At 39.9% G+C, this 20,107-nt stretch overlaps 1 protein-coding gene across 2 annotated transcripts in view; it reads left to right on the top strand.

Moving 5' to 3' along the window:
* Positions 1–20,107, top strand: part of bmp1a (bone morphogenetic protein 1a) — a 58,019-nt gene that overhangs the window by 22,291 nt on the left and 15,621 nt on the right. For both annotated transcript variants that reach the window (XM_027151486.2, XM_027151485.2), the window contains exons 5-12: positions 1,483–1,661; positions 3,265–3,370; positions 13,202–13,326; positions 16,186–16,301; positions 17,125–17,227; positions 17,320–17,436; positions 18,254–18,399; positions 19,571–19,766. In XM_027151486.2, coding sequence (XP_027007287.1) covers positions 1,483–1,661; positions 3,265–3,370; positions 13,202–13,326; positions 16,186–16,301; positions 17,125–17,227; positions 17,320–17,436; positions 18,254–18,399; positions 19,571–19,766 — 1,088 coding nt within the window. The remainder of the gene's footprint in view (positions 1–1,482; positions 1,662–3,264; positions 3,371–13,201; positions 13,327–16,185; positions 16,302–17,124; positions 17,228–17,319; positions 17,437–18,253; positions 18,400–19,570; positions 19,767–20,107) is intronic.

Raw genomic sequence — 20,107 nt, 5'->3', positions numbered from 1 at the left:
GTTATTTATACAAAGGGCCTTTTTCCTTCCATGCAATCTATAGTTGCTAACAGGAAACCCATATTACTTGTGTGTGTCTGTGTGTGTGCGCGTGCACAGTAGTGTGTATTTGCATCTGTGCATGTGTTTTTGTACAGTTATGAGTGTGTATGCATCTGTGTTTTTGTGTGCGTGTGTGTGTGAATTTTGCATTTGTGTGTGTGTGTGTGTGTGTGTGTGTGTGTGTGTGTGTGTGTGTGTGTGTGTGTGTGATCTTCCCACAGTGTCAGGTAATCTTCTTTCAGTGTTGTAGCGTTTGCCCTGTGCATTAACACAGACACAAAAACACTGTTTTTTTATGACAGTTGGTGGTTATTGTCTCTGCAGGTTCAGGATTATTCCTGACCTGTTTTAAGACAAAATAAAATCACAGGTGTGAATGCACCCAAGATGCGGTTATAATATAGATTTTAAAGTCAAATTTCTTCAGGAGTTTAATGTTACTTATCCCAGTTATCCCATTGCTTCAGTCTCAAACTTCTGTAGCTTAAAGTCCCTAATGATGTTTCTTCACCAGGGCAAATGTGATTCATCATAAAATGTGTTCAGTTTATTATCCAGACTCTGAAGTTGCATTTTGTGAGTGATTGTTTCTTTGGGAAACTTTGGGACCTTGAGAATCTTCTACACTTGCACATGGTAGTGATTTTCCCAGCTGATTAATTACCTCAGGTGTATTTTGCAGACCGTAGCGTCATCCAGGACCATGGCTTTGGATCTCTACCAGAGAAAACGTGCATAAACTGATTTGGAAAAAGAATCAGGAGCTCATGTGACTAGTGTTGACATTCTGGCATAAAAGTGATTGGAAATGTAACAGAGTAGCGTTTGGTTGGTGTGTTGGCTGATTATGGTCCTCCAGAGATCATGTTGTCTAAGGATTTATTTCATTAAACATCGGATTTTAAATATCTGATTAAAGATGACAAGCTGTGATCATGTCGAATCAAAATACTCCAGTGATTCAGTTTGCAATCAAATTACTCATTTGTGAGTCTACATCACTGAGAACCTCACCATCGCCATCCACCGCCCACCAGACCAGTGTTTTTGTCATGGGCACTGCTAAATTAAACAGCCTTAACTGTCTGTTTCTTAAAATGGTCTGCCAACATCTACACCTACTTCTTGCAAAATCACGATTTCAGACGTACCTGCTGTCTTTAGCACAGAGGACTGGCACAGGAAGTTGGTGTTGTAGCGTTACAACCGGATTTCTAAATTGTGTGAGACACAACAATCTTTGACTCCATGTGTAAACGCAAGTGCTATCATTATAGCATCCAGAAGACGTATGAACTGAGCAGGTCCTTGTGTAAATTCACGCTAGTTACTTTGATGATAGCAGACAAAACAATGGTTAGTGTCTCAGTAAGTGCCAAGTACTTTAAATGAGTGTTTTGAAACATGACGACTCTGAACTCTGTAACTCTTCCCCCTCAGGTGTTGTTCGTATGTGGGCCGTAGGGGAGGAGGACCTCAGGCCATTTCCATTGGCAAAAATTGTGACAAGTTTGGAATCGTGGTGCATGAGCTCGGGCATGTGATCGGATTCTGGCACGAGCACACGCGGCCGGACCGAGACGACCACGTCAGCATTATACGGGACAACATCCAGCCTGGTAAGATAAACTTCACCTTGTAGTGGCTAACCAAGCAATAAAAATAAAATATAAAAATGTCGAAACTCAACAAAAAGTGATTTATTTCACTGGTTTTGTCTGTTTTGCAGGCAACGTATCACTGAAACTTATTCATTCGCTTTAAAAAGGTTTAAGCTCCACTTACCTTTATTATAAGAATTATTAGAACTTAGAAAAATAATTTAATTGGTACATTTTAAAATGACTTAATTTATGCATTTTAAAATGAGAAAATCCTTACATTTTGTATTGAAATCACTTTTTATAACAGTGAATATCTAGAAATTATTTATGCAAATTTATGCACACTTGCCTAGATGAAGTCTTATTTGCATAAATAAATTCACATAAAAGGTCAAAGTTTCAGTTTAAAACTACTTGTAAAATGACTAGTAGGCAAAGATCGTTGTTTTTGGGGTTTTTTCCTCTTTAGTGTCTTGCCTCAAAAGCTCTAAAGGTTTAACCCAAAAGTAAAGTTACATAATTTTCCTGTAAAATGTTTTTCTTTTTGTTTTAGGAGCTAGAAAAAAGAAAAGAAAAGAAAAAAAAAATCTGTTTGCTGAAGTGATTTAGCCACAAAATGGCTGCTACACAGACGACTTTTTAGCTCTAACGTTTTTTTCTTTCCCTTTTTTTTTTTTTTTTTTTTTTAAAGATTACAAAGTGCCAGAAAAATGTAAATATTTGGGCTGTGTTTGAGATCCTGAACAACTCGAGACGTGTATAATTATGCCTACAGTTTATACAGGATTATAACCGGTAGCTATAGGCTATAAATGTTAGCTGTGTTCATTCTGTAGCTTTAGTGTAAAACAAAAGACACTAAACAGGGCTGTTTCTGAGGTAAAATTTTGTCTGAAATGAAAAGAAGGTGTTTAAAGACAGAATGCAAGTTTTTTTTTAGCCTGAGAAACTCAGAGAATATTACTTTAATATTCTAACAGCACTTCACTGTGTTACACACGACCAGGACACGACTAACATGGCCATCTTTTCAGTTCTCGTTCTTGGCTACATCACAAATCCATGTGTAATCCATGTCACTAAGAAGATTGGATGAAATGTCTGTTCTAGTATTCAAACCTGTCCAACTTGCCCCAATAGCCTTCTCCTTACTGTGATTATATGCTTCACGTGCCAGTTCAAGCCAGAATTTCATGCTCTAAATCTTAGGTGTGATCTAGCATTGTAAGTGAAATCCTTCAGGGTAATTTTGGTATACGTGAACACATGAGATTTACTGTGAATTTATGACTTGCTTGTAAAATGAGCGTTCGGACTCGCCGGACCCCCTTATCTCTTTAATGATGCTTTTCTGAATACCCGCCCCACCCCCCCCACCCCACCCCCCACCCCCGCTGAGATTTCTATTCATTAGACACCTGCCGAACATGAGAATGAAATCTGGGATTTGACTCTAATCCCAATAAACAGCCTATTGATTACTACGAGCCAAACAAAACATACAGTCCCTCTGAAATCATCGGCATCTGTTGTCATCTCTGTTGAGATCATTTCCTGTGGAACTTCTGGAACATTCAGGCTTCATGTCGAGATTTTTTTCCTGTGTTTTATTACATAGGACAGGAGTACAACTTCTTGAAGATGGAGCCCGGTGAAGTGGACTCGCTAGGGGAAGTCTATGACTTTGACAGCATCATGCACTATGCCAGAAATACATTTTCCAGGTAAGAGGCCGGATTGCTTTCTAGTTATCGCTGCGGATTTGGTTTTCAGCGGTTAATTATGCATTATTGACTGTCAGGATGTTTAGCTAAAGTTAGATAATTCCGGCATTTTTATTTTGGCCTCAGTTTATGGTCTAGAGTAATTCTTTTTACCAGGTTTTACATATCGGGTGTTTTTATGTCTCCCTGTAATATCTTATAGAATTTTAAGTCACCTGGCATTAATATCTTATCTTATCTTAGCTTAGCTTATCAGTTTTATGTTAATGTTAATCAGTTTTATGTTAATCTCTGAGAGATGTGATGTGACATACGGCTAAGTACGGTGACCCATACTCAGAATTCGTTCTCTGCATTTGACCCATCCAAAGTGTACACACACACACACACACACACACACACACCCATGAACACACACCCGGAGCAGTGGGCAGCCATTTATGCTGCGGCGCCCGGGGAGCAGTTGGGGGGTTCGGTGCCTTGCTCAAGGGCACCTCAGTCGTGGCCGGCCCGAGACTTGAACCCACAACCTTAGGATTACGAGTCAGACTCTCTAACCATTAGGCCACGACAGAATGTTTGCTTGATTTTGTTTTAGCAAATTAGCAATTACTGGCATTTCGTTGGGATTTTTATTCTTAAACCCACAATGACTCCCTTAATGAAATTACACAATTCTTCTGGGCTGTGTCTGTTTTTAGTTCCAAAAAATATTTTTCCCCACATAAACATTTCTATCTTCTAAGTAAATATCGATATTACACCAATTTCTGCTCACACCGAGCGCTTTTACATAAGCATCTAAAATCTGAAGGTGTTTATCTTCAAACACTAAAATTCTGTGTAAAGTTATCAACAGAGTTCTGACTCAATCAGATCAGACTCAAGGAACTCATAAAATCCTTCATTCCTTTATACCGATGTCCGTAACGTAGATTTCCAGTGTGCTGGTGAAAACGGTCATGTAGTGTAACACAGCCATAACTGACTAATATTAATATTGAAATAATGTTTTCTTTTTTACAGAGTTTAGTTCATAAAATCAGTGTTTTTAAATGTCTATGGACTATTGAGTCCAAAAGTTGTTTGAGTTTTGGGGCTGTTATCTGGGCTGCCCATAAGGTTGCCAGATTAAGTTTTTTACTAACGAGATGGTATGTAGATGAGAATGTGCACGAGGAAAAGAATGGGTTTCATTTTTCTAACCAATTCCAGGTCAGTGTTGACTTTGGCAGTTGTGGTAATAGAATGGCATAATAGAGTGTCTTGGAGGGTAATATTTATACAGTGAAAATTGTGTTTTGAGACTCTTGCTTTATTGCATGGCCTGGATTTGGAGGAAAGCCAACTTGGCGTATTTCCAGCTGCAGCAAAGTTTCAGCTTGTGTGTGAGTGTGTGTGTGTGTGTGTGTGTGTGTGTGTGTGTGTGTGTGTGTGTGTGTGTGTGTGTGTGTTTAATAAGCTCAGTGACTTTCCACATCTTTAAAACACATGACCATGTGTGCTATTACTCAACATTTTTTAACAAAATCGCCAACACAGCTGCATTCAACATCGATGTATACACACACTCAGTAATGTGTACTTGTAGCTAAAGACTCACGACCGAAGACATGCATGCAGTATTTATTTATTTATTTTATTTTGCCTTGTTCTGCTCAAAAGACTGGAAAAAATTGTACGTGTTTGGATGAGAGCGATGATCCTGTCATGTCGTACAAAGAAGATTTCAACATTGTGTGTTTGGGTGGTGACGAATGTCCGATTACTGAATGTCTGAAAACATATCAACCTCAAACATACACATAAATACGTACAAAGATGTCCACACATGGACACAGAAAATGCTACCACATCTGCAGGCATATAAACCTGTACACACACACACACACACACACACACACACACACACACACACACACACACACACACACACACACACACACACACACACACATAATCTGCATTATACAGAATAAATCAGCATTTACATGCAGCATAAATGCTAACACATGCATAAATGTAGTGTATACACACTGTAAACAAATGTATATAAACCTGAATACACATACAGTATTTACACACACACACACACACACACACACACACACACACACACACAATGCTAAAATTATCCGCACATGTATTCACACAGTATAAATACACACTCACAAATAAACAATGTATACACACCAACATGTGCACACACATCTGTACACATACAATGACATACACACACACATGCATGAACATGCATTTATATACATAAACACACAGAAAACAGAAAAAATGCACATTTTATCCATCACACACACACACACACACACACACACACACACACACACACAATCACTCTGAAGCGTTGTGCAAGTTTCCACAGGGTGACCTTTTATAGATGCAGTGTTAGTGATCCACAGGACTGATATTGTATCCGTGCATCTTTCTCTTCTTACATTTTCAAGCTGAGCTTCCACAATGCAGCTTTTGTCCTCTTCACGTGCCAGGCCACACTGAAGAGCAGGCTAAGCAGGAGGGGTTTCGGTATTTATATAAACATCTCAAAGTGAGACATGGTGAGATTCTCAGTCTTTAAGAAACTCTTGCGCTCTGGTTTGGGATTTGGAACTTCTTATTGCATGCTTTTTTTCTCTTTGCTACTTTCTTTTGTTTACTCTTCTTTTCTTTTCTTTTGCTTCTCCTTCGGTACTTGCTGGAGCCTCTGATGGCAAGCAGCCAGTAAACCCAGTTAGGTTTTAATCATCCCCAGTCGCCCTCATTGACACTCGCAGCTGCTGCCGGGGTCCGTCTGGCTTTTTAGCGCTTTCTCTCTTTTCTCGCTCTCTCGAATAAAACCAGGTCTAAAAGAAGCAAGTTCACAGCTTGAATGGCTTTGTCTCTGAACTTAGCCTTTGAAGGCGTCCTTTGAAGGTTGGTAGCCTCTGGGCTGTTTTATGTGGCATCTTGAATGGTGGCATGGCCATGCAGGAGAGATAGGTGGTCATGTGTAGAAATGCCAAGTTCATTTGTTTATCTAAAGACCGAGCTTTTGATTCCTTTGTCTGTGGTGATATTTAGGGGTTATGGCTTCATAGGCCTTTCTTTCTTTCTTTCTTTCTTTTCTTCCCGTGAGGGCCGAAGATCGTTTGCTGTTTTATTGGGATCCTTTTGAAATCGAAAACTACAGACATGCATTTTTTTTTTAGCTGTTTACAACCTCAGTTTCTAAGAGAAAGTGAAGCACGTGTGAATAATTGTTCCTCATTAATGACTGACTGCTTTGTGGTTTGTTTTTTGTCTTTGCGTGAATGTTAAGCTGCTGGCACGTGTGCCTCACTAACTATGATACAAAAGGATTATAGAATTGGTTGTGTACCATGTATTTTAGGTCTAGGATTTCAGAATGTTTTGTAACAAAAAAAAAAAAAAAAGAATGGGATAGATTGCAGTGTAGACTTTTACTTTACTTTTATTTCAACGTAACAGTCCGCTACAAAAAAAACGACATTGTGACGTCATTCGATCTCTTACTCTGCTGCTCCTGTGAACACGTTCTGAGCTACTGATCTAAAGTAAACCTTTATTATATACTAAGAGCAGAGATAAATTATCATTACTTCTAGATTGATCTCTTTGATTCCCAGGATTCCAGTCAATTGATAAAATGTTAGAGCGTCTCTTGCTTTCCTCTGCTTTGCGGTTAAAGGCAGGGTCTCCGATTTTTGAGAAATGCTTCAGAAAACTGAGTCGGGCCGAATAATAAACAAAAAGAAAAACAAACGTGTAGCCAATGAGCAGAAAGGGGCGGGGCTTGTCAATATGTGGCAGAGAGAGTGTTCAGTACGCATGTGTGACATTAGCAGAAAGCAGTTTTAACATTCACATGGAGGATAAAAACAAAGAAAGAAAGACTTACGATAAGGCAAGAAGTAGGACGTGTTAATATAGGATCAGCTTTCCAGCGCTGGAGGGAACTGAAGGAGCAGGAAGTTGGCCACATATTCACAGATTGGAGTTTCCCGAGTCAATAACTCCTGAGCTAAACGCTGTTACTACACAAATAACACCTCTTTTCTATCGTAGTAATGTAGAGAGGCAGCTACAACCGCGTTTTGTGTAGTAACAGCGTTTAGCTCAGGAGTTATTGACTCGGGAAACTCTGACCTGTGAATATGTGGCAGACTTTACTTAAGTTTGCTTACGACTTTACTTTACTTTTTACTTTTTTCCTTCTCGATAGGTGAGTAACGTTGGTTTTGCTTTGTTACACAGAACTAATCTATGTCTTTGTCCTTTACATGATTATCCTTGTGTGTCATTTTTGCTTGTTTGTTTATCTACAATCGTATCGTTCTTCCCTTCAGCTATGATAAAGACACTTTTCTTTCCAGTAGTTGCCTGGGTTACGTATGTATGTGTGGGCGGAGCTATCGATACAGGGGTGGGACCTGTTTGGGTTAGGGGCGTGTTTGTTTTGGTGATTTTATATGTGGACATTGGCTTTCAAAGATCGGAGACCCCGCCTGCAATCCTAGGAAATTGTAGACATTCAATGCAGTTCAGTTTATTATTGTGCACTGATCCTGTTGCCATGGATATAACTGACTCTGATTTACCATCCATTCATCATGGCATAATGCATTATAATTTCCCTATACTGGAACTAAGTGGCCCAAACGTGTTCCTGCATGACCCTGCCTCTGATGGAGTGGAAGTTTGAATGGACTTCAAAAAGCCTTAATCTCTGGGATGAACTGGAACACTGACTGCACCCCAGACCTCCTTGCACATATCACCAGAGCCATGATCCAAAATCTATTGCAAAGCTTTTCCAGAGGAACAGAGCTTTTATATACCAATACATAACTGGGATGATCAGGTGTCCGAAAATTGTCATTTTTCATCATGCCAAGTTTAATGTAGCAGTTTAGTTTGGCATTTTCTTATCCCTGTTCCCTTATTGCTCTGTTTTATGATCCCCCAGTTTATGTAAATTCTGTTTCAAAAGAAAGAAATCATTAATAGTGGAAAATGACATAATGTCGTGTGGTGAAGAGGACTGTTGTTGTGACATTTTCTCTGAGATGATGAAGTAATACCTCTTAGAGAGGAAGTGGACCATGTGCTATGATGAATAGCTTTAAGAGAAGCACTTTATTATGTATAAGGCACTCGAGAATAATATTTTGTATCGTACACTCTTGTCTTTTTTTTTTTTTTAATTTCTTTGAAAGACTGGAGGGGACACGGTGGCTTAGTGGTTAGCAAGTTCGCCTCACACCTCCAGGGTTGGGGGGTCGATTCCCACCTCCGCCTTGTGTGAGCGCCTCGGATAAGCGGTAGAAATGAATGAATGAATGAAAGACTGGAACTGATCGAGGTAGTTAACTGGCTTGGTTGTGTCCAGAGGCGTTTTTTGCATCCAATACTACTCCTGTTTGTATCCCTTTAGCTCTCGTTATCTATGCAGAACTTGTTTTCACATAAACATGCTATAAAGGGTACTGACTAAAGGAAGGTGAAGCGACTTTGTTTTATCTGAGTGATTCTTCAACCTCGTTTCTTGTCCTTGCACACAAAGACTGTTTTCTTCTCCTTTGTTTATTGGGTCAAGGCATATATATCATGCAGCTGCTATTTCTGGACTTCTTTCTGCAGAACCAGTGTTAGCCATGCTAATACTAGCATGTCAGCTAACAGCACACTTGACCAGCATCCCTTGTATCTGCAGTCAAGTTCATCATGACACATGGAAAGGCAAATACAGTCATCCAGACCCTGAAATACCTTGAAGTTGTTGCTATTTGGTCATCTGTTTGCAAGAGTTTGGCTTTGGAAACTCTTCAAAGCAAAGGATCAAGGAGTTTTTAGGGGATGAATGATAGTTTTCAGGATTTCAGAAAAGTCAGGACAGAGGCATAGCATGAAAATAAAATCCTAAGGTAAGGATTTGAATGAAACCAGACCCAGAAAAACAGTGCCGGGAACAGGGGGGATGATGGGGAGGAGGCTTAGTTTAATTTCTACAGTGCCTTTGTATGAGAACCAGATGGCTTCTCTTCTTTTTGTTCTTTATATTTAGCCCTTGTTTTACTCCCTCTCTTTATTTTCTCCATGGATTTGGGCAGGTGTGCATCAGATGAGTAACTTATCAAGGCTATATGATTGAGGATGTTTGCACAAATTTGTAATCAGGCCAATCGATAATGTTACATGGAACAGAGACGGACCATCTGCTGATGTGGAAGGTCTTATATGTACTGTATACCCAAAGGTTTTTCAGTACCTTGAAACAGTCTATGTCCATACTGTCACTTGTTTTAGTGGACAATCTCACCTGGATGCCATAGATTTGTTCATAAAACCTACTGCTGTAATCATAAACGCGGTCTTGTTTTCATCCCGGGACTTTTATTAACAGTAGACTTTTTTACGCTTCTACACCCGTATACCATTATGATTTGTAATCCTGCTGTCTGGTGTCACAGAGGAAGTCATCTGGTGTCATTTACAAACAGTTTTTTATTGCCGATATTGCCTCTGGCTTGATCGTCAGGTATCTAAACTTACATCCGGATTTCTGTAATGCTGCTTTGTGACAGGGTCTATAGTTAAACACGGTGAAATGAATAAAGAATTTGAGCCTGGATTTAAAGTTACAGCAATAAATAGTCTGTAATTACAGCTTCGCAAACTTCTACTCATTCTAAGGAACACCTGAGGACATTTTGTACAGTAAATTAAACAATTCAGAGAGCAACAATGCTGAAGCTTCACTCTGGTTATCATCAAGTCATGTTTTGGGAGTTTAAATGAGGTAAAAAAAACAATCCCAGAGGTAAGTGTTTATAAAAGCTGGCCTGGTTACTTATCTTCCTTTGTCTTATGAATAGGAAAAAACGACAAAGGGAGAATTTGATGGATATTTTATGCTGTTTATTATTTTTTTTCCGTTCCGTTCTGTTCTGCATAAGGACAGGATTATACAACAGTACTTTCCAACTTTTGTATTCTAACAAGGCTGACATTGTAAAACTTTCTCAGGTCTACAGAAGGCATCTCCGGCCACCTTCACTTCTTCCACTTAGTCCCTTTTCTCCGTGCTTTCCAGGGATGTCCGCTGGTCTCCAAAATCTTTTCCCATCATACATTTCTGTGTTTGAAGAGTACTCGTACTGTAAATCCCCGTGGGGAGCCGGTTCATGTGTCTGTGACTGCACTAGGAGGTTTTCAAGGCATGGTATAACTGTTTTGGGTTTTTTTTTGGGTTTGTATTAGCTTTTTTGGGTGTTTGACTGGGGCATGTTTTCTAATCTCCTGGGCAGATTCTTGCCCCCTTAGAGATACTTTAATTTCTGAGTCTGGGTACATATGAAGTGAAGCCAAAGCAAATAAAGATCTACCAACTCATCCTTTGTGTGAGCTGACACCAGTTAGCACGCTAGGGTTCACCTACACAGCCAGCGCCTGGCTTTGAGTAAAGCTTGGATGTAATTGGGTGGGTGGGTGGGGGGCAACCTATGCTAATTTCCTCAAAAGAACATGCTGATTCCTTCATTCTGGTTAGCCTACTAGGATAGAATGCTACAAATGGTGTAGTTTCTGTGCTAGTAAAAACTGTTGTTAGCTGTTACCTCAGATTTGTGTCTGACAGGCCAGACTAGCATAAACTTACTGATTATTTTTCCCCCCTAATGGTTAGTGCTGCCTGCTTGTCTGAGCATGCCTGCTGTTGATAGGACGGTTCCCATGGGAACGAACAAATGAGACAGCCTTCGTCAGCGAGGACGGAGAGAAAAGCAGGACGATAAATTAGCTGAAAGTGTCAAAGTGAGAATTAGAGGGTGAGAAAAGGGACAGTTTTTTTTTTCTTTGATACAGAATCATCCATGTGTACTGTACACATTTGTTCCCAGTGCCAGGCCTTCACGTGATCGTGCTTTTGTGCCTATTTGTGTGCTTTTCTGCCCCGATGTATGACTTTAACTAATACAAAAACTATGTTTTTATGTTTATCAGTGGGAAAACTTGTGTCTGGTATCTTGAAGACACACATGCTCATTCTCATGATGTCATGAATGACCTTTCAGGAAGTTAGTCATAGCCCAAGAGGACAAAATGGACTGTGGTACTACTTGGGAAGTAGTTCCTCACATTCAGCTGTTATATGATTCCAGATGTAGTTATACTGATCACATAGATTTTACAGATTATTATTCACTCACTCTCTCTCACTCATTTTCTACCGCTTATCCGAACTACCTCTCAGGAGTCATCGGGCATCAAGGCAGGATACACCCTGAACGGAGTGCCAACCCATCACAGGGCACACACACACACACTCATTCGCTCACACACTACGGACAATTTTCCAGAGATGCCAATCAACCTACCATGCATGTCTTTGGACCGGGGGAGGAAACCGTAGTACCCACACACACAAGGCGGAGGGGGGAATCGAACCCCGACCCTGGAGGTGTGAGGCGAACGTGCTACCCACTAAGCCACCGTAGCTACCCACTAAGCCACATCAGACGTCCAAAAGTACAATGACGATTACACAGCTACGCTGTTATCAAGCTAGCTAAATAATGAAATATATAGCAAGTGTGTAGCAGCAGCTTCTTGGTCAGAATCATTACAGAATCATAACAACACAAAATGTGTAGTTCATAATTAATTTCATAATAAGCTAGCAAGATGAATGTAGAGAATGTAAGCTAGAGAACTAGATATCTAGCTAGCTGTTACCTACTAATCTGTAGCTAACTAGCTGGTTATCCATCCATCCATCTATCCATCCCTTCTCACCCATTTCTCTCTTGTGCTCTCTCTTTCCTTTCTGTCTGTCTGTCTGTCTGTCGCTTAAGTTAATGCAGGAAAAGCTGTGATAAAATCTAGAATTCTTAAAGTTTAAGGCACTGAATTATGTATGTAGCAAATTGAAAAATAGGGTGAAACAAAAATTGAAGTGGTGGAACAAGAGGAATCATGGTTATTAGCAGGATGTACGCAGGACGTGAGCAGGAAATGGTGAAAACGATGAACAAAACGATTAAGAGGAATCATGGAGCTAAACATTCAGTAGCTTTTTTTGCAGTAGATCTCAGGGGAAAAAGAAACATAAAAGAAAGGACACATTAGAGAGGATGCATGTTGTAGGGTTTTACACTCACACACACACACACACACTGTGATGTCTGTCCATTCAACATTTCAAAATTCCTTTCTAACTTTTCCCACAGAAACCCTCACACTCTCGATACTCTCTGTAGCACTTCCAATCCACACCATTTATCTCACACCTTCAGTGCTGTTCAGTTCAGATGAAACAGACACTCTTCAGTCAGTGAACCTTTGAGGCTCTATCTGTAGATAACCAGCGCTTGGCTTTGGTCCAAGTCGGCAAACCGTGAGCCTTTGACGGGTGACTGCGTAGCCCAATGCTGCATACATGATGCACTGTAGCGTTAAATCACGATTCCGAACACAATAAGAGTCATTATTTAATCCCCATCCTTCTGAAAGCACATAAATACTATACTTTGTGTTTGGATTTTGCAGTAAAACAATGTTTTTGTGTTATTTTCAGAAAAAAAATATTCCTGAAACCTGTGATTGGCTTTTGTGTTCAGTATTAGTGTTGGTTTATTTCACTATTAGAGAAAAAGCAGAACACCGAGCGAACGTGGGAGGAAAAAAAGGGAGGATGTAGGAGTATAGCTAAGAGAGTACATCTTGTTACAGTGTAGGTGTCATATCTGGGGTTTTTTTATGACTCAGTCTGTCTCATTTTCCTGACTTTTTCATTTCTTTCCATTTCTTTAATCACAGGGGGATTTTCTTGGACACCATCCTACCACGATACGACATAAACGGCGTCCGTCCCCCCATCGGCCAGAGAACCAGGCTGAGCAAAGGAGACATCGCTCAGGCACGCAAACTTTACAAGTGTCCAAGTAAGAACTCTAGTTCTGTTTGTGTTATCGCATCATGTTTTACGTGCTAAATACTACTTTAAAACAAAACCAAAAAAAAAAAAAAAAAAACGAGAAAGAAGTAAATATGAATCATGTAATACAAAAAAAAATCATGGGTTGATTTTATTTATTTATTTATTTTTAATCATTCAATTTTGTGCTAGCTTTTGTGCCACCCAAAAAAAAGAAGAAAAAAAAAGAAAAGGACTTCTCAAATGTTATTGTCTTTCCAGAAATGTTTATGCACAGAACAATGTAAAATGCAACCTCAAAAAAAAAAAAAAAAAGGTTTCCCAGATGCACTTTGCTTTGTCTGGAAATAGTCGAGTGTCTGCGATTGATGTGGTGTGGCATCTTGGCAACGGTCGCCTTGGCTACCGGGCTTGGGGCAAGACAAGTAAACACTGAGTGAGCACAGGAAGTTTGCCTTCCCTCATTTTTTTTTTTTTTTTTTTTTTTGGGTAGATAAAGAAGGAAATCGAGTATGGCTGCTTTATAGGGTAAAGACGTGAACCTGTAAATCTAATAACATTATCATCTGTGTAGCTGATTCGTCAGAATAAGAGTCACAGGTCATCAGGTGATATATAGATGTTTTAAAACCTTTTTTTTTTTTATTATTATTAAAGATTTTGTCTGTTTTTAATGTTTTTAATTTTATATGGCTGATCAAGTCTACATTAAATAATTGTTAGAGATTAAGTAAAAGCTCGTGCACTATCGTGATTAATACTACAGTGTTGAATTTTTGAATCTCTCGAATTTTCGAAATCCTCTAATTTTCTATCAAAGCAGTTCGAACAGCCGTATGACTCACTAGAATTTAGTTGTTTTTGTAATGTTATTGTCACCAGAGTAACAATCGGTCGGACGTTCAACTTATGACCTCGTACTGAAACTTTGTGTGGTGGGAAAATTATGACCGTCTATCTGTTAATGCTGCCGAGGCTGAATTCACCGCATATTTGTACGGGAAATGTCAAAAATGAGGAGGAACCGTGAGAAAAGGAAATCTATGGTCAGTTATTCTGGTGGGAAATGGACACAACATGTCTGCTGTGAGATCATGTTCACTACAAGATCTGTTCCGGTAGAATTAAAGTAATTATTTCCTCGATCTGATGAAAAATGGAAATGAACTATTCCTTTATCTGACCTAATTCAGTGTCAGTTGTTGCTGATTGGGTGCTCCTCGGTGTATTTAAAGACGTTTTGACGAGACACGTGTCACGTGACTTTGTGTCTGCGGTCTGCCTCGGTCAGAGCAGATGATGTGGCGTAGCGAGCGGCAGGCTGACGCAGGAACTCGGGCCATGGAAAAAAGGAGAAGAAAGCCTCCCCTGGTTGTGTGGTGGATCTGCGTTTTGCAAAGCATTCCATGGCGTGGCAGTCACTCCCCTGTGGCTCGACAGGCCGCTTGTTAATAGTCTTAAACATCGTGGGCCTCACTGATACGCCTTAGCTGCATGTGCTCGAAGCAGATTTGCCTTTATATGACCGCAGAGCAGCGTTTGTAGGAAAGTAACGAGTGCGAACCGAGTAACAAGGTGTACTTATGAGCTGCCTAAGTGAAGGGTGGGGGAATACCCTGGGGGCATTTCTAAAACTACAGTCAGAAGATTTTGAACTTGTTTCAGTTTGTGCTTCCATTAGGATTTTTAAGCGCATTCACGTGTTTTTGCTCGATACTTACGTTTTTTTCCCCCCCTGATTTCAGTTCACATGAACTGCAGTGTCTCTGTGTTCTCTGGGTAACCGTTTTTCGTTCTCCAGCACATCGTGTACAGTGCAGCGCTTTTCCTTAGAGAGGATATATTTATAGCGATCTTGCTCCTATATTTAAAGAGGATGCGCTGTGCTTCGAGTGAATCCTTTTAACGCTACCAGGTCATACTTTTGTACATTCGAACGTTTTCCGTGGATTAACTCGGCCGGTTCTTATTTACAGCGTGTTAATTCGAGCTCGTTTATTACCGGATGAGTTGTGAGAAGTGGAATTGGCAAGAAATATGCACCGTGGTGTCGATCCCGGCCCTGGATTTAAGAAAAAGCTGCTAATTAACTAAGGAATAAAATACTTAGCGGTTTGCTGTTATAGGAAAATAAAACCTCATGAAGTCTTTTATTTTTCCAGTTTGACCACACCAATGATTAGTTTTTTTTTATTATTTATTAAAGAAAGACACATTATTTTATCGTTATTGTCGGCTATAAATAGTCTGTTTTTTTCTCCCTCTCTCTTGAAAGTTAATAAGGAAGAAAAAGTGCAGCTCATCATGCTACTGGGAAACAGGAACAGCTTCTTTATTTCGTAAGGGAGAAAAACTTGCTGTTATAAAGCGCTGATACTGGAGACACCTTTCGTAAATGTTCGATAAAAATAAATCTGTAAGTCTGTTTATTATCGTTAGTCCTATGTTGTTCATTTCCAGTTTAATCAGATGTCACAGTAGCATTAGTAAGGGTTAGATGATTTAAATTACCACTGAAGCTACAGACAGAGTTACTGTTTCTGACTAAACAGATTCAAGTATAAATAACAACAGTGCTGCAGTATGAAGCTAAAATTCCAGATTTAATGACATCAGACGTTGAATGTGACTTGTAGCATATCCTCTGTTATTAAAACCACATGTGTTTCATAACATGCAGGACTGAATGGGGGACGAGTCCATTTAGGCATCAAGATATCCTTTCATCTTATTATATGACCTACATCTTTCTCAGTGTATAAATACTTCAGCATGCAGCACTCTGACCCTGTCTTTGCAAACGCATATTATAAATCACCTTTGACCCTGGGCTTTTTTTTTTTTTTTTCCTGTGTGTTTCTTTAAGGATGTGGAGACAGTCTGCAGGACAGCAGTGGGAACTTCTCCTCTCCTGGGTTCCCCAACGGCTACTCGGCGTACATGCACTGCATCTGGAGAATCTCAGTCACGCCAGGCGAAAAGGTGAAAATCCCAGACCGACTGGCGCATCTAGACGTAATCCGGTCAAGCTAAGAAGCTTTGATTTGTCATTTAAACCAGAAAACAATTAGATTAAACAGCATTTCTCCCTGGTTTTGGTGCCACATAAAACACAGAACCAAGAACTAAGTACTCTAACACGATACTACATAAAGTGCATGAGGGATTATGAGAAGAAACCTTAGTAACACAGTCTGGTTGCTTTTCCAGACAGCAGGAAGGTGGTGAGTGTGTGTGAGGGGTGTGTGAGATCATCCACAATATCTGTGATGGAATGACAGAGAAACTCCGGTGACCTTCTCAGCTGTCCAGGGTCCGCTATTCCCAAACCAGGCACTGACGCAGCCGCTCAGAATGCTCTTGATAGTCTTTCTATAGAGCGCTTAGAAACGAAGAATGGAGTTTCTTCAGAAGACTTATTTGGGAAATCAGTCAGAAGGTTCTCCAAAGGTCTTGGAGCTACCAGAGAAGTAGTTTTAAACAGATTAACAGGATAAGTGGATCGACTACACACTGAACACTTTAGACTTTGTTTATAAAACTGGATACTGTGAAATTTATGTAATAATAGAAGTAAATAAATGATTAAGTCTAGAAAGGTACTATTCCTGTAATTACATTTAGTTCTAAAAAAAAAAACCCTTCCTATAAGAGTGGGCTCCTGAGTGGGTAAATTTATATATACGGACATGTACGTGACTCATTACTGATGGCATTATGCCGTACTACAGTTTACGTAACTCTCTGTCATATCCGTTATGATACATTTTGCCAGGAACTAATACAGACATGTTTTCCCTTCTAGATCATTCTCAATTTCACGTCCATGGATCTATATCGGAGTCATCTGTGCTGGTATGATCACGTGGAGATCAGAGATGGATACTGGAGGAAAGCCCCACTCAAAGGTCCATATCTCGCAACGTAAAATCTTCGACGTTTTTATACGATTTCAAAAAGTTCTATACTAAGTTCAAAATAAATTTGTCTCCGTGTTCAGGTCGATTCTGCGGAGACAAGCTTCCCGAGCCGATCATTTCAACAGACAGTCGTTTGTGGATCGAGTTCAGGAGCAGCAGTAACTGGGTGGGCAAAGGCTTCTCAGCTGTGTACGAAGGTAAACATCTGGCTACTCCGAGCGAACCGACCAATCAGGTTGCGAGATAGAAGCATAGAAGCCTTTATTATAGCCACATATAAATTACAGCACAGAGGAATTCTTTTCTTCACATACCCTAACTAAGGAGGTTGGGGTCAGAGTGCAGGGGCAGCTATGATACAGCACCCCTGGAGCAGGGAGGGTTGAGGGCCTTACTCAAGGGCCCAGCAGTGGCAGCTTGGATGTGCTGGGCCTTGAACCCCGATCTTCCGATCAACAAAAATGGCTTGTGGTTATGCGTGACTTTGAAAGGATTTATGAAGTGTTAAATAAAAATTATGTCCCTGCCAATATTCCATGATTTCAATGTAAAAAAATGTATAATGTATAATCGCTGTTAGGGATGCGCCAGCAGCTCGTTCCTTCTTTTCTTGATTTGATGCCTCCAAAGTTATAGAGAAGACAAAAAACATCAGATATTAAACTTAATCTATATTTAAGCTAAGCACTAGTCCAGGACCTGTAAGTGTATTGTTATTGGTGGTTGTCTTGTGAGCTTATTTCTCCAACCAGATCGTTTTCTGAAGAAGAAGAAAAAAACAGTGAGATGTTAATTGGCATTAAAATGGCAGCCTGGCTGTTGAAATTTGCTTTCAGTAATTAGAAGTTTGGGACTTTATTTCCCAGCACTTCCAACGGACCTGTGTAATGGTGTTGAGCAAATCCCTCAAACCCTTCAGATCGGATTCTGTACGTCGCCAGTGAGTCGGGTTCGGATAAAAGCGTCTGCCTAGACAGTAAATGTACATGAATGAATAAATGTATTACCTTTCAGCTATCTGTGGTGGTGAAGTGAAGAAGGATAATGGGCAGATCCAGTCTCCTAACTACCCAGACGACTACAGACCCAATAAAGTCTGTGTGTGGAAGATCACTGTTGCTCAGGGCTACCATGTAGGCCTCACCTTCCAGTCCTTTGAAGTGAGTAACATAGTCATAAATACTTTATAAGCACGCCGATGTTGCTTTATAGCATCATGCAATTAAACTAGACTTTTGTTCATTTTTTTTAATATTTTATTTCTCCAGCGATATATTTTTATAGTAAAAATATATATATATATTTTTTTTTAACAGCAGTTCTGCCAGTAGACTTGGCTGTAATTCAGTTTCACAGGCAATTGTATGGTGGACAAAGTGAAGAAATATCTATAATTATTAGCCGCATCAAACTGCATACTTCTGCACTATCCTAGCAAGAACAAGAAGTGCGAAAATACGTCATGCACTTAACGCTCGGTGCTTTGCTTACGTAGTGGAATAGGGGCGGGGCTACCATGTTTAATGCTTGATGAGGAAACGTTTCAAGACGGTTGCCGACACTGGTAGATGTGATCTCTTATAAATGTCTTTCAGATTAGCTCACGTTCTGTGATGTTATTTTTCAACAGCGATTGATGGCGTTATTTGCAGTCGACCGGACGACGGATTATATATCAGCCTTGTAAAATAACATTTGAACCGATACAACCATTCTAAAACGTATACACTAGACACTAGAGAATGTAGTGTGTAATCATTTGGGACTTATACAGTGAAGTTTTCTATAAGGGGACATCTATAACATTTATGTAAGGGGTCTGCAGTGTCGATGCCCCAGTATGTGCTCTTTCATGATAAAGTCTTGTTTCAGAGACTGGTGAGGGAATGAATGCAGTAACAACAGAGAATTCTACAATTTCCAGTGCCCTAAACATCTATTGTAGCTGTAAATAGATCATATATACAATGCATGCTTTAAGAAATTAAAAAAAGTTTGTAGTTTCTGTGGTAAAAGACATTTACTTAACACTAAGCAATGCTTTTCATTTGCTTTTGTCCAATCACTGATTCCACTCCTCCGTTCCAGCAGACTGTCTTGGGGTTTGCTTTAGGTTCGGTCCTGCTTTCCAACCAGCTGGTGCAAATAAAGACAAAGCTCCACGTGATCCTCAGTTTACGAGCACAGGCTGTTCATATTCTGTGGCTTTGACTCGAGTCAAATGAAAGCATTATATAAAATCTTGCATTACGTGACATAAAGAAGAGTGGCGGACTTACATCTTTTTCTTTTAGTAGAAGATAGTAAAAATCCTTTCTTCCTTTTCTTTAGATCGAGAGGCATGACAGCTGTGCTTATGACTATCTAGAAGTCCGTGATGGGAACTCGGAAAACAGCCCGCTGCTGGGCCGCTTCTGTGGCTACGACAAGCCAGATGACATCAAGAGCAGCTCTAACCAGCTGTGGATGAAGTTTGTGTCCGATGGCTCAGTCAACAAAGCCGGATTCGCCGCCAACTTCTTCAAAGGTGTGGATTTGAAAACGCATCCTAATGCCAGACATAACATTCGCATCTGTTGTGACTGCTGTGCTTATGTTTGCGTTTCATATTCTCTTACATGCTCCCAACTTCAGTTACTTCATTAAATACGGCACATTTACTATGAAAATAATGTTGTTGTTGTTTTTTTTTCATAAAGGAGAGGTTTAAATAATCAACATCACCACTTAGTACAATAATGCTGATTTAGTGCATACCTATAGTGTGGTTGAATCCTCGATTCTGATTGGTCAGATTTTTGTGTTTATGAACTGCAGAAATGTGATCTGTTAGCTAGCTGTTAGAATGGATGTGATAACAGGAAGTAC

The sequence above is a fragment of the Tachysurus fulvidraco genome, chromosome 14 (genome assembly GCF_022655615.1).
Source record: "Tachysurus fulvidraco isolate hzauxx_2018 chromosome 14, HZAU_PFXX_2.0, whole genome shotgun sequence".
Classification (NCBI taxonomy): Eukaryota; Metazoa; Chordata; class Actinopteri; order Siluriformes; family Bagridae; genus Tachysurus; species Tachysurus fulvidraco.
This window is presented reverse-complemented; position numbering and strand designations above follow the sequence as displayed.